The sequence below is a fragment of the Cyprinodon tularosa genome, unplaced genomic scaffold (assembly GCF_016077235.1).
Source record: "Cyprinodon tularosa strain WSP-4 unplaced genomic scaffold, ASM1607723v1 ctg727, whole genome shotgun sequence".
Classification (NCBI taxonomy): domain Eukaryota; kingdom Metazoa; phylum Chordata; class Actinopteri; order Cyprinodontiformes; family Cyprinodontidae; genus Cyprinodon; species Cyprinodon tularosa.
In genome coordinates this window covers 112,555-128,013 of record NW_024039482.1, presented here as the reverse complement: position 1 = coordinate 128,013, position 15,459 = coordinate 112,555, and the positions used below count along the sequence as shown (strand labels likewise).

Sequence of the window (15,459 nt, the reverse complement as noted above, 5' to 3'; positions counted from 1 at the left end):
CCCGACAGGATTAAAAGCCAATTACAGAGTTTGAGTCATCAGGCTGCAGGCGGGCCTGAGACAGCAGGAATTAAGGAGGAGGAGGTGCTCCTGCTCCAGAGATGCTCCCATTCACCGTGTGACTGATGCGATGCTTTGATGGGATTTAATGGAAAAGGTGCTGCAGGCCTTTTCTCAGCGCGTTCATTCAGATGCTGTAATATTCTGATAAATCTTCCTTCTGATCAACAGAGGCAATAAAACAACAAACATGAATAACTGATTAATTGTTCTGGCGTTTATTGTTAAATGCAGACAAACGGGTCTGATCCGTCTTACTGCTCCATCATACGTCTCTGACAACAATCAGCAGTTCTAGATGATTATTGAGTCTTAATGGAGTCATTTATACATTGATGGCTTTTTTCAGAGAACTTTGGAGAAGATCTTGGTCACACTGTGGCTCTATAGATATGCTGCTATAGGCTTAGACTGCTGGAGGACGTAGGGACCCCTTTTTCATCATTCTGCTTCATTCTATCTCTATTCTCCCACTCTGCAGAATCTGTTAGTTCAATCTCTAACGTTCTGCTCTCTCTGCTTTTTCTCATAGTAGCTTCATCTGGTCTGTTCCTGTTTGGCTGTGACTCCATCCTGGAGAGAAATATCAGCTGTGCTGCTGCCATCAACACCTTTGTTTCTAGATGTGGGAGCTTGGCCTGTTTTCCAGTGTAGTCCTGTTTCTCTGACTGTGACTAACTGGATGTGCTCTCTTCATCCTCTGACATGGGAGCTGGCTCGGAGCTCGTCTGCCTGGCTGTGTGTTTCCTGGACGGGGCCGCCTGTGGAGCTGGTTGACAGTTGCCTTTTGTATCTATGCTTCTTTTTCTATGTCTGCTTCTGTCTCCTTGAACCCCAGTGGGCCTCAGCAGATGGCCGCTCACACTGAGCCTGGTTCTGCTGGAGGTTTCTTCCTGTTCAAAGGGAGTTTTTCCTCTCCACTGTCGCTACAAGCATGCTTAGTGTGAGGGATTGCTGAAGAGTCAATGAGTCGATGCAATCAGCTGGTTTTCCTTAGATAGAAAACTTTGAATCAATCTGACTGGATGATCTGGTTGATCTGGATCTATAAAGTGAGCTTCAATGACAGGATCTGAGGTGGATCTATAGAAATAAAGTGAATAGAAGTTTCCTTGCTGAATGATATCTATTGGCTGCTGCTTCATCAGCTGAGTCTGGATGAAGTGCTGCTGTGTTTCTGGCAGACGGGTTTTCCTGCAACGTTAGACCCGGGGTCGGTGATGAAGCAGGCGGCGATCGATTTCACTCCCGGGGGGGATGGGGGGGGGGGGGGGTAATCAAAGGCTCATCTGAAAGGGCGCCGACACCGATAGCCCTCTACACACAGCCTGATACACCTGCTGCTCATTGACTCCCGGCGGATCGCTGGCCCAGCACACGCAGACTGATGATGAACACACCTCTGCATCCTTTATCACTGAGGATTATTGTTTGACATTTGGAGGCATTTTGACTTTGATGTTTATTGTATTGGTTTTATTTAAAGAGGTTCCTGTCCTGCAGATCCTCTGATGTTTCATCTCTCCAACAATCATGATCTCAAAATGTCATCAAACTCTTTTAATGGGAGTAAAGCAGCAGCCATGGACGTTAATATCACGTATTTCAGAATGAAACATCTATAAACTCAGGATGTTTGTTTCAGGACGTTTTCTCAGTTTTAACCAGAATCCTTCTCCCCGCTGCTCCGGACCTCTGCTGCAGACGTTTAACTCAACTAAACCCTGATCCAGGCCTAACGACAGACAATGAATTTGGTGCCGTTCGTTTCTAGTGGGAAAACAAAGCGGCCACCGTAACAGTGATCCACCTTCTGTTGCTTAGCAACGCTGCAACCAGCATGCCGCGGGTCTCATTCTCTGACGGCGTCCCAAAATGAAAACACCTGAAACCAGCGGCTCTGGTAACAAGATGGGAAACAAGCAGGATTTCTAAATCAGTTTCCTTCATATCTGGGTTTAGGCTCAGCAGCAGGGCCGGATTTAGGAAATGTGGGGCCCTAGGCAAAGACAGGCAGGGGCCCCTCTGAATGGAGAAACAGCCCCATTCTACGGATAGAGAAATGTTAATAGAATAGACATCCATTATCTGTTCTAGGTTGTGTCCCTCTCTTCTTGTCCCTTTAAATTAAAAACAATCTATAAATCAGCTGTACTTTCTGGTAAATCTATCGTTGAAATATGTTTGGAAAATACCAGAAAAAGTTTCAAACCCTTGAGTGGACATCTTTCTAAGAGGGAAACAGTAACAAGGCATCGGATGATTTAAACAGAAGAAGAAGCAGAGACACAAAGAAATAATTAGAGATGAAAACAAATAAAAACTCAAAGAAGCTAAAAGCCGTAGAGGAACCATCATCTTCATTCTTGGAGGTTTATTTTTAACCGACCAGCTGATTTTAAAACTAGAGGCTAACTATTGGAACGTCTTGGAACGCGTTGCCTTCAGATAAATTGGACAGTTTTCATCTTAGCTTCCTGTTTTTCTGTTAGAAGCTGGTCTTTGGTTCGCTGTGAGCTGATTTCTCCCTTTATTAGATCTGTGTTTCCATATCATCTGTCTGGGTTTACATCCGTCCTATCTATAGATTCTAGAGAGAATTTTAGAATAATTAGTTTTCCCAAATGTCCTCTACAGAAAGCATTATTTTTAAAATGTTAGAAATGAAAATGTTCAGATTTTTTTTAAAACATTTTCCTACAACCTTAACCCGTCTGGGTGTAATCCCCTGGAAGCTTAGTTTTTCCTGATGCTCCTGAAGGCATCGTTCTCTGCTCCCCTGCTGGTCAGGAAACGTTGGGGAATCTTTAATGATTTATCAACATCATGAATAACAGAGTTTCATGAATCAGACATGTTAGATCAGCAGCTTGTTTATGGAATAAAACCTTTTGGATTAAGGAGCAATAAAAATAAAGAGATGCTCAAACAAGCAGCTGCTCATCCTGAACGATGTCAGCTTCAAATCCTCAGAGAAATGTTTTGTTTGAAAAGCTCAAAATTTACACTTAAAACGAAAAGCATTTATAAAATAGCTGCCTTGATAAAGCAGTGGGGAAAAAATAACTTTTTTATTTTTTTTGCTTAAAAAACAAGAACATTTTAGGATCTTAATTTCGTTGGCAAAGGAATGTGAGTCGATTTTAACGTCCAGTGAGATAAACTGAACGCAGGAGCTGGTTCAGTCTGCAGTGCTTTAATCAGGCTGTGCTTTAGCTTAGCGCTAACCGTCTGCCTGCATATAGATATATGTCTGCAGAGCTAAAGGATTTAGATCGTCTTTCCCTGTGAAAGACAAAAGCTTCCCTCCGTATCCATTCATGTCTTTCAGGGTCCAATAAACCGGATTGAACTGGTTTGATTTCATCTGAGCTTTTGTTTCTACCGCAGGTTGGATCTCAGGGTTAAAGTTCAGAGATTATTTCCCCGCTATGCAGAAAAATGAGAATTAATCTGAGGGTGAGTTCTGCTGGCTGATGTTGGATTCACAGTTTATTAGTGTTTCCTGCAGTTTAACCAAATCCTCAGAAAGAAAACTCACTATTGGCTAAAATCCGCCAGACGATTCATCACCTAATTTGCACTTTTCATTCCATCCAGTTGCAGGAAACTCTGAATCCATCTGATTGTCAAAGTGTGCAGAGATTTAAGGATAGCTGGACAGAAAACTCAGGGGATTTTAAGTTTTATTGAGATTTTTACAGAAACAAGTAAAGAAAAATGCATCAGTTCCACAGTTAGTGGCATAAATCAGCCATTAGGTGTTTGCAGAACGCCAAAAAAACCAAAACCTACGAATAAGAAGAGAGCAATGCAATGAGAGATGGAGACAGGAGGAACAGAATGGGAGAGAATGAGTCTGTAGAGTGAAAATGAAGTTATTTTACTTTACGAATGTTTCAGTTAAAATATAGTTTGATCGTCCTAAGTTACAATCTAGGACGCAATTTACGGCAGTTTTCCACAACCTGGATTCAATGTGGAAACGTTTAGCTGTAGGTTTATTTTCATTGCGATCACTGAGTCTGGGAGCGGCCATCTTTGCCCAAATATAGTAGCCCCTCCCTCCTGCCATCTTCCAGCAGTGACGTCACGGTGCGGTAAGCCTAGCGCCATTCTCCCCGCTTTCCAAGCTAAATCAATGGGAACTACTAGATTCCTAGCCTGGTGAGACCATCCTGATCTCGCGAGCTTTCAAGGTTTCACTCGCAGATCAGTCTGGAGACTCTCCGCTAAAGAAAATTTGGAGCCGTTCACCAAACGAACGTCCAATCAGCGTTGGCTTTGAGGCGGGTTGAGGTGTGACGCAACGAGAAGCGCGACAGTTAAGTCTAAAGAACATGGCGGCTTCAGCCGATGAAACTAGCGTTAGCGTGGCTATCGAGCAAGTTTTATCGGAATTACAGAGTATTTCTTCACTGAAAGAAGAGCAAAACACTGCTCTGGAGGCTTTTCTCAGAGGAAAAGATGTTTTTGCTCTTCTCCTGACTGGTTTCGGCAAGAGTTTGATCTATCAATTGGCTCCTCTTCGTCGTCGCTCTGTTAGTACGTCATATGCTTCGTTGATCTGATTGGTTTATTTGGCCCGTCTATCACCAACATAGGCCAATCAGCTAACCAGTATTTTCGCCCCTTCCCAAAATTACTTCAACGGAAGGTTTCCAGATGGATATGCGGAGCAAATCCATCTGGCGGAGTCAGGTTACTAGATTCCTGATCCTCCACGGACGGGTTGGTCGTTGGATCGCCAACTTGAAGAGGGAGGATTTGCCATCGAACTTCTGGCCAGAGAAAAAACCCGTAATATGTAGCCAACATTTGGAAGAAGAATGTTTTCAAGATGACTTGGATAATAGCGCGTTGTGACAAACACCAGATACAGCACTGGGACTCGATCAACAGCCGATACCGCACCGTGACGTCACTAACCAGTAGGTGGCAGTAGTGTTCTTTGACAAACATGGATGCCTCCAGTAAAGCACATTCACATGGAAATTACTCTGAATTAAAAACACTGATCATTTATTGAACAGGATGGAATCATTTCAGAGGTTTAAATCCTGAATATGAGCAGACTAGAATCCACTTGCTCAGGAGGACAGAGTTCGCTGCTTTTATGTCACTAAAGTCTACAAAAAGAAAGATAGAAATAACTGCCGTCAGCACAGAACGACACAACTTCTCTAATCTGCTGCAAATTAAATTCAACTTGATTAAGTAAAAGGTTTGCTAAGTCACTGGTTGCTATGGTGATTCCCACCATTTTTGGGAGTAGGGGGAGGGGCAGCACTTCAGACAGCTGCAGCATAAACACTGGAGGTTATAAGAAAAACCAAACAAACGTTGAGATGTTTGCTTCATAAAGCAGAGACTCAGTGGATTCAGCCGCTTACTGGAAAAATGAGGTTAAGTTTCTTTGAAGACAGGAAGCTGATTCCATCCTCTGCTGTTTGTTCTGCTGCTACAGACAGAAAACTCATTTTTCTCTCCCTCTCTGTCACCTCTGAGTGTTTCCATGTTGTTTTTACTCAGCCAGACACGTTTGAAGCTTTGCGAGTGCGAAGGTGCCAGTCTGACACCCGGAGCTGTAATTAACCGTCGTCATGTGTCAGTGAAGGAGTCGTTACTGCCAGCAGATCCAGTGCAAACAGCCGACACCAACGCTACGTCTGTTTCTGTCGACTCAGTCAGAAAACGTTCAAACAGCAGAAGAAAGAGCTCCGAAATATTCACATCTACGACATCAGAAGGATTCAGCTCCCATCTGCTTCTAAATGTTGATGTGAAATGGATTAAAAAAAGAAAAAGATTTTCATTTCTACTCTAATCTAGTTTCTTCAGAAGTGGATCCTAACAGAACCAGAACCAGGCCTGAAACCAGCTTCCTCCTCAAGGACAGAGGCTCTCTATGATGGAGGGAGGTGAAAATGACTCCATTAAATTCCCAGCAGTAAATCCCAGTTAGCTCCCAGTTCCCCTGGTTTAAACACAGCTTCTAAACTCTGGTGTGGAGTAAAAATGCTGATGTTTATCTGATCTTAGCTTCACGGCTCCTAATGAAGGTCATGAGAGATGAGAATGAGTCACAGTTTCCTTCATGGCATGAAGGGAACTGCTGGTATTAGGAGATCCATCTGACCAGAGGAAGATAGATTAACCTGACAGGGAACGGCCTTCATGAACTCCAGCTGTTTTTCCTCCAGATGTTAAAGTGTGAGAAAGTTCTTTAAGCAGGGGGTGGGTTGGTTCTGGCCTCCCAGAGTCTGAGGGACCAGAACGGACCGGTTCTGAACCCATCAGTTCTGTCCAGGTTAAGTGGATCAGGACCTCAGGTCCGTCAAACTGTGTTTTACCTCCACCTGACCCAGTCCGGGATCGGCTACTGCTGATTGGACGCGGTGAGCCAATCATCTGGACCGTTCCTCCTGAACCTGATCAGATGTTTGAAGGTCCTTCACTTCCTCACTGATAAACTAAACCAGCCTAACGTAGTCGACCCAGAGAGGTGGTGCCGATCGGTTCTGGTTCTGGTCTGATGGTAGCAGCTTAGGCCCCGTCCACACAAAGTCAAAACGAACACGAAACGCAAATATTTTCCAGAACGTTTGTCTTAAAGACGGAGACGTAAAATAAATGTGATCGTCCACATGAATGCATGAAAACGCTGCAAAATGTATGCCAGGCCTGTAAGTGGCGCTGTGGTGCCAAACCAAAAATAGGCGAAAACAGGCAACCCAAAACCTTCGCATGGTTGCCCTGCGGGTCCATTTTGGTGGTTCAGTCAAATTCAGGTGCTGAACTATGTGGTCGATATTGCTCTGTTCTTCCTGGAGATATTCCAGAAGAAGAAGATTCTGTTGTAAGCCCGACAGCAGGGTGAGTAGCATGAGCAGCAACCATTCAACACAGTACGGCGCCATTGTTGTTGTGATACTGTGTTGTTGTTGTTGTTGTGATACTGTTGTTGTGAAACACGCATACTGCGCATGCGTGTTTAGAGGCGACGCTATGACGCATGCGTGTAAAAAAAAAATGCGTGAATTTAGGCCAGGGTTTGGCTTCGTGTGGACGGGGCCTAACTTAGTCACCCAGCTGCTGTGTATGGAGGAGGGAAAGGATCCCGGTTAATGAATCCCTGGCAGCCGTCTGAAGGTGCAGAGCGGTGTTTATCATTTGGCCTTTCTGTGTTCTGGTGCCGATCCACTCCAGCTTCTGGTGCCGATCCACTCCAGCTTCTGGTGCCGATCCACTCCAGCTTCTGTAAACATCCCCGACGGCGAGATGATATAATCAGCTGCAGAGGCGCACCTCTTCATCCCACTCCCAGTGGCGCCGTCCTTCACTCGCCTCCTCTCCATCCTCACTAATTCCCTCTCAACTAGCAATTTTATAGCTCAGTGCCGCTAAACCCTCCAATGTCACCCTGCAGGTAGAGAGAGAGTCAAGCAGCCTGATTCTCAGCCTGGTGATGGTTTCCAGGCGGCTCCTGCTCCTCGCCGCTGATTGTCAGCCTCTCCTTTCCTGATAAAGGAGATTTGTTTCTGAATTGGGAGGAAATGGTTGGTATCTCATCTGCAGGGGGGGGGGGGGTATTCAGCTGTGACTAATTGAGCTGGAATCAGAGATTGATCGCTGCAGTCAGACTAAAGCTTTGGCAGTAAAACATCAGCTGGATGTGCAGAGGCATTCAGCATCCTGTTAGCTCCGCCCACAGCCTGTTGGTCCCAGGAAATATGCCTTTGATCCATGGGCGGAGCTAGATGGGGGGCCAGGGGTGGCCCTACCATTCCCCCCTCTAATACAGACAGTGGCAGCAGTAATACTCTCAAGTTGAATATTCTTCAGTGAATCATAGATAAATAAAACTTTTAATAAAAACGTATAAATTAATCAATTAATGTAGATATTACCTTCTCTGAGAAGGAGCTTTAACTCCCACCTCTGGCAGAGCTTTGGACACGTTCCGAGGGAGATCGGGGACATTGAGTCTGAGTGGACCATGTTCCGTGCCTCTATCTAGGTTATCTGTGCATGTCGCGGCGGCAGCCCTCCAACACGCTGCTGGACACCAGCGGTGAGGGAAGCTGTCAAGCTGAAGGAGGAGTCCTATCAGGCTTTATTGACTGTGGGACTCCAGAAGCAGCTGACATGTATCGGCAGTCAAAGCGGTTGGCGGCTCGGCTGGTCGCTGAGGCAAAAACTCGGGCGTGGGAAGAGTTCAGAGAGGCCATGGAGAAAGACTTCCTTACGGCGTCGAAGCGATTCTGAGTGGGAGAATAGAGATAGAATGAAGCAGAATGATGAAAAAGGGGTCCCTATGTCCTCCAGCAGTCTAAGCCTATAGCAGCAGAACTATAGAGATAGATCAGGAATGAATCTTTATTTGGATCAGAACCTTTTTCTGTAAAGCGAGGATTGAAATGATCTTTCATACAATGATGTCCTTTTTAGAGGCTAACTGGATGAAACATTGAGCCTCATTCCTCTCTGGATCAAACGGAGAAGCTAAGCCTCAGATTCTGGCCAAGCCTCCACTGATTCTGTCGCTGAGACCCGAGGAGCCCAGAAATAGTATTTGATGGATAAACACAACAAGGCGTACAGATGGCTTTACTTCCTCAGCCGTCTCCAACCTGCTGTCTTCATGCAGCTTCTGCTGAAACGCTGCTCTGCATTCGTCACCAAGGTCAGCGGACCGTCTGGGCCCCGCTAACAGCTCCTCTCCTCCATGTGCACGCTCAGACAGGCATGGCAGCTCGTTAGCGGGGCAGCAGTGAACACGGCTAATCATGGTTCCTGGTTGGTTGGATGGAGGAGGACAGGCGGGTCTTCATGCTGAGGAGTCAGAGTCGTTCTTCTCTGGATTGTTGAGTCTGAGGCAGACGGTCCTGCAGCTCTTTGCTCTTAGAGTTTAAGGCAATTTTAGCTCATTTTCAAGGTGAATAATTTCAGTTCTCTTTATTTCATGTTTAACCAAGTAACCGTTACTTATCCAGCATGTAGACAGAGACACGGATCAGGCCGGTTTAACGGGGTGTTTCTGGGTAGATTAGGGGGAGAAGGTTTAACCCTAACCCAGGGTTAACCAGCAGGAGGCGCTGTTCCCCAACCTTTACAACGTTGGAAACTTTAGATGTTTGTTAAAATTCAAACTGTGACATCACAGGAAAGGTTACTCCCTCTATCCTTCAGCATCACCTCACGTCCTTCATCCCAGTAAAGGTCTGGTTATCCTCCTGCAGCCGTGTGTCGCAGTTAGATTGTTTCAGGTATGATGCACATATTTATGATTTATGACAAATATTGTCTGAGCTATATTATTCCACGCCACAACGCCAGAGGGCCAATCAGGAACTAGCAAGGATTGTGGGTGTTCGTGTGTCGGTTTGATGAGCTTGTTCAGCCTCTACAACGCTGGTGGAAACGGTGAAACGGCAGAACCAAGAACAAACTTTCCTCTTTCTAATATTTTTTCCTTTTGAATCCAGACATGTCTGTAACATTTAGTTCTGAAGGTTCTGATCGTTAGGACGTTTGGATCGCTGGGGCTCTGATGGACCTTTAAAAGGAAGAGACTCATGGTCTGTTACATAAACGGAGACTGTCCAGATATCTAGAGCCGTTCCAGAGATCCGGAGCCGTTCCAGAGATCCGGAGCCGTTCTGGAGATCCGGAGCCGTTCCGGAGACCAGAGCCGTTCCAGAGATCCAGAGCCGTTCCGGAGACCAGAGCCATTCCAGAGATCCAGAGCCGTTCCAGAGATCCGGAGCCGTTCCAGAGATCCGGAGCCGTTCCGGAGACCAGAGCCGTTCCAGAGATCCAGAGCCGTTCCAGAGATCCGGAGCCGTTCCAGAGATCCAGAGCCGTTCCAGAGATCCGGAGCCGTTCCAGAGATCCGGAGCCGTTCCGGAGATCCGGAGCCGTTCTGGAGATCCGGAGCCGTTCCAGAGATCCAGAGCCGTTCTGGAGATCCGGAGCCGTTCCAGAGATCCAGAGCCGTTCTGGAGATCCGGAGCCGTTCCAGAGATCTAGAGCCGTTCCAGAGATCCGGAGCCGTTCCAGAGATCCAGAGCCGTTCTGGAGATCCGGAGCCGTTCTGGAGATCCGGAGCCGTTCCAGAGATCCAGAGCCGTTCCGGAGATCCGGAGCCGTTCCAGAGATCCGGAGCCGTTCCAGAGATCCTGGAGCCGTTCCAGAGATCCAGAGCCGTTCCAGAGATCCTGGAGCCGTTCCAGAGATCCTGGAGCCGTTCCAGAGATCCAGAGCCGTTCCAGAGATCCGGAGCCGTTCCGGAGATCCGGAGCCGTTCCGGAGATCCGGAGCCGTTCTGGAGACCAGAGCCGTTCCAGAGATCCAGAGCCGTTCCAGAGATCCTGGAGCCGTTCCAGAGATCCAGAGCCGTTCCAGAGATCCGGAGCCGTTCCAGAGATCCAGAGCCGTTCTGGAGATCCGGAGCCGTTCCGGAGACCAGAGCCGTTCCAGAGATCCAGAGCCGTTCCAGAGATCCAGAGCCGTTCTGGAGATCCGGAGCCGTTCTGGAGATCCGGAGCCGTTCCGGAGATGCCTGTTCACTCTAGACTAATTCTCCTGTTTAAAGACAGAAATATATTTGCGCTTCAAACTAGTTTCCCTAGTTTTGCAGCGATCGCTGTGTCCAGAGATGAGAACTTCTATACATTTGGTGACACAATGGGGAGCCTAGAAAAGGAAATGTCTTCTGACTCTGGACCTGAAGCGTTAGATTTTTCCTTCTTAAAAAAGTCCCTCAAATCTCGTTTTCTTTGCCGCTTGGCTGTGATGCTGTTCAGAACACGGTCACTGTGCCTCTGAGGTCGAACAATGAAACGGTGTGTTCCCTCTGGGCCACCGTAATCTGGTCAGGCTACTCGTAGACGCACAGCCCGCCAAATGTAGAAAGGACAATATTATTGCCATTACTGTTAATACGTAATAGAAATGTCCACATTTAGTGATGAAATGTCACAGGCGATGGTATGGGGGGGGGGATGGTTATTTAAGAAGGGTGAAGCCATCCCTCCTCATCCCCCCTTAACTGGAGTACTGGGTGTAGCCTGGCTAAATGAACCCAAATAAAGAGAAAACTGTTTAAAGGAGGAAACCCAGAAAATAAAGGCTTCACCCATAAGTTGCTCTATTGGTAGAATTAATCTGTTAATTAAAGACATAATTAAACTCATGCAGACATTTATGTTTCGCTGTCGCTAAACAGATGCAGGCGTCCAAATGACTTATTTCACGCCGACATAAACTGCAGCTTCTGTCCTGTTTTGGTTTCGCGCCCAGAGGAGCAGAAAGAATGGCTCCTGGTTCTGATGACGCCCAGCCTGACAGCAGCTTATTTATCAGCGGCTGCCTGCTGCACGCTCGCCGCTTCATGGGGAGGAAATGAACACATTTAGCAAATGAATGACAAGCTGACAGTTAAAGAAAGGAAGACTGAGCGGAGCGAGGAGAAAGGAAGGGAGCTCCAAGGTGAAGCTGCCATTACAGGCAGCAGCAGTGAAAAACTGCAACAGTCTGAAAGATCATTGATGCTGTGAAAACCTTCATGGCCCCAAACAGCAGGGATGCTTCTCACTGAGATCTTGGATCATTTTTATTCATCTGATGAATCTGCTTACAGACGCTGTTTTCTGTTCTTTGTTTTCTTGTAAAAATATTGAGCTTTTTCTTTATTCCATCAGAATTACAATAGTCCAGCCTTGAAGTAACAAATGCATGGACTAGTTTCTCAGCATCACCCCTGGACAGGAGATTGCTCATTTTTGCAATATTCCTCCGATGAAAGAAGGAAATTCTAGAAACCTCTTTGATCTGGGATTTAAATGACAGGTCCTGATCAAAAATAACACCAAGATTTTTTACTTTATTATCTGAAATCAGTTTAATCCCATCCAAATGAAGTGACTGGCTAATCAGTTTCTTTTTCAGAGACTCTGGTCCAAAGACTATAACTTCTGTTTTGTCTGCATTCAGAAGCAGAAAGTTAAGAGTCATCCAGGTTTTTATGTCTTCAGACATGCCTGTAATCTATGTAATGGGTTAGCTTCATCTGGATTATAGACAGATATAGCTGGGTATCATCAGCATAACAGTGGAAATTAATCCCATGCTGTCTAATAACTCTACCGATTGGGAGCATGTATAAAGTAAAGAGAATTGGTCCTAGCACTGATCCCTGTGGTACTCCACAGGTAACCTTTGAGCATGAGGAAGATCTATCATTAACATGAACAAACTGAAATCAATCAGATTTGTCATAATTTACTCCATCCATCCATAGACTGTCAGTATCTGCAGGAATCTATGGCTGAAAGACGGTGCATCCAAGACAGGTCGCCATTCCATCACAAGACAATCATTGACTTCTTTTGGATTCATTTGAATTCATTAGATTTTGGTCGTAGATAAGACACTGTCTGGATGGAGTAAAGAGTGGGTAACAGTAGAGAAGCTGCAGAGAGGTCTGTTAAACTACGACTGTGCTTCCTGGTCTATCAGGGTTTGGAGGACTGATATATTTGTCCAGATTCCTAGAAAGAAGAGCTGCTCCATCTAGAGTGGGATGGATGCCGTCTCTCCCAAACAGACCAGGTTTTCCCCAAAAAGCTTTCTCATCAGCCCAAAACATCTTCAGTAGACCACCTAGACAGTCAGAACTGTAGAACCTCCTCTGACTGCAGGTCCAACTCAGTTTGACACAGATTCCCAGCTGGATTCAGGTCTGGACTTTAACTAGGCCATTCTAATCTACTCTAATCAGACATCCATCGTCTGTCTGATTAAATGTTCAGAGTGATTCAGCTGAAAGGTGAACTTGCATGTCAGTATCGGGTCGTCTGCAGCCTCTAACTCGTTTTCCACCAGGATGGTCCTGATCAGGTCAGAATCTGGTCGTGATGATGCCAGAATCAGGCCTGCAGTATCAGCATTAACCGACGTTATAAAATGTAGAAATAAATCAGACACTCGGTGTGAACAATAAATCATCTTTATGTGCCGTTCTGCACTGATGAACATTTATTAACAGGGCTTAGAGTGTAGGAAGTCCACATAATGAAACAATGGTTCCGTTAATCAGCAATGTTTATATATTTTTAGTTTTTCGCTTAACTTTATGGTTGAATAAAGCAGGTTCAGTAGACGGGTTCCTCCCCTCACCGATTTATCCTCTCTGTCTGCAGGACCTGGGCGGGGTGAGCCCCCCTCAGAGGAACTGGAAGGGGATCGCCATCGCCTTGCTGGTCATCCTGGTGGTCTGCTCCATGATCACCATGTCCGTCATCCTCCTAACGCCAGGTAAATTCTGGACCTGGTTCTGTTCTTGATCTCCCAGGCTGGTTGGGTTCTGATGAGTGAAGGACCGTCCCTACATCAATAACTGGGTTTCTGGAACGTATTGCTTTGTTTCAGTCGCTGTTTAATGCTTTTAGACAAACCTCAGGGTGTCAATAACTACTGTGTGCTTTGGTTCTCTTGTTCACCTTTAATTCACCTGTTTTAATTCAGCCAGAAATAAAGAAGAGGCAGAAATCACTGCATTAATTAAACACATTTTACTTTGTTTTTACTGAAGCCTTTTTCCTTCTGTGGTTTTGAACGAAGAGCTTTAAAAATATTCAACCTCAAACCTTCAACCTCCTCTGTTTGGTTGAGGAATGAAACTCAGCAAAGTTAAATCTGGGAAGCTTCAGATGCAGCTGTGCAAAGTTGAACACCTCTGGATTGTTGATTTGAGTTTTATGGAGCGATGGACCTCAGTGTTCATCACAGAATGGCTTCAGAATCAGAGAGAAATGCAGAACCTGCTAAAAGATTCAGAATTCAAACTTCTGAAAGTTCTTTAAATCTGAAATGATTCCATCCTGTTCAATAAATGATCAGTGTTTTTAATTCAGAGTAATTTTCATGTGAATGTGCTTTACTGGAGGCATCCATGTTTGTCAAAGAACACTACTGCCACCTACTGGTTAGTGACGTCACGGTGCGGTATCGGCTGTTGATCAAGTCCCAGTGCTGTATCTGGTGTTTGTCACAACGCGCTATTATCCAAGTCATCTTGAAAACATTCTTCTTCCAAATGTTGGCTACATATTACGGGTTTTTTCTCTGGCCAGAAGTTCGATGGCAAATCCTCCCTCTTCAAGTTGGCGATCCAACGACCAACCCGTTCGTGGAGGATCAGGAATCTAGTAACCTGACTCCGCCAGATGGATTTGCTCCACATATCCATCTGGAAACCTTCCATTGAAGTAATTTTGGGAAGGGGCGAAAATACTGGTTAGCTGATTGGCCTATGTTGGTGATAGACGGGCCAAATAAACCAATCAGATCAACGAAGCATATGACGTACTAACAGAGCGACGACGAAGAGGAGCCAATTGATAGATCAAACTCTTGCTAAAACCAGTCGGAAGAAGAGCAAAAACATCTTTTCCTCTGAGAAAAGCCTCCAGAGCAGTGTTTTGCTCTTCTTTCAGTGAAGAAATACTCTGTAATTCCCATAAAACTTGCTCGCTATTCACGCTAACGCTAGTTTCATCGGCTGAAGCCGCCATGTTCTTTAGACTGAACTGTCGCGCTTCTCGTTGCGTCACACCTCAACCCGCCTCAAAGCCAACGCTGATTGGACGTTCGTTTGGTGAACGGCTCCAAATTTTCTTTAACGGAGAGTCTCCAGACTGATCTGCGAGTGAAACCTTGAAAGCTCGCGAGATCAGGATGGTCTCACAAGGCTAGGAATCTAGTAGTTCCCATTGATTTAGCTTGTAAAGCGGGGAGAATGGCGCTAGGCTTACCGCACCGTGACGTCACTGCTGGAAGATGGCAGGAGGGAGGGGCTACTATATTTGGGCAAAGATGGCCGCTCCCAGACTCAGTGATCGAGATGTAAATTATTATTTTTAATTTTTTTTTTACTTATTAATGCTAAATTCATTAAATCACAGCAAACTTATTAGTTTTAGGGATAAATAATGATCCATTGATTATTCCTGCTGACTGGACTTCTCCTTTAATGAATGTCCGTTATTTAGGTTAGGATCCATCTTTAAGGTCTCTGTCAGGCCACATCTGGTTGTTTTGGTAAACTGACTCAGAGGGGGGCCAATAAGAGGTGAGCCACAACCAAACAGGAGCAGTGCGTTGCCATGGCAGCAGGGTATGATGCTACCCATAGAGGCGGCCATTTAATGGGTTGGGCTCCTTTCACAGAGATCCTGTTGGGAAAGTTTACAGCTTGTATTTGCTTCAAACGGCTTATTGTTCTTCTCCCGTGACTTGATGTGATGCGGCGCCGCCACATCTCCTCATCCTGATGGATCCACGCTCCGTTAGACTTTCATTCCAGACCTCCCAAACATGCTGTGACCAGGAGCC

The 15,459-nt window shown here is 45.7% G+C and overlaps 1 protein-coding gene across 2 annotated transcripts in view; it reads left to right on the top strand.

Annotated features, from left to right (window-relative positions):
* The window catches only part of LOC119772724 (inactive dipeptidyl peptidase 10-like), a 137,009-nt gene that overhangs the window by 73,665 nt on the left and 47,885 nt on the right, over window positions 1–15,459 (top strand). For both annotated transcript variants that reach the window (XM_038269276.1, XM_038269277.1), the window contains exon 2: window positions 13,266–13,380. In XM_038269276.1, the coding sequence (XP_038125204.1) occupies window positions 13,266–13,380 (115 nt within the window). The remainder of the gene's footprint in view (window positions 1–13,265; window positions 13,381–15,459) is intronic.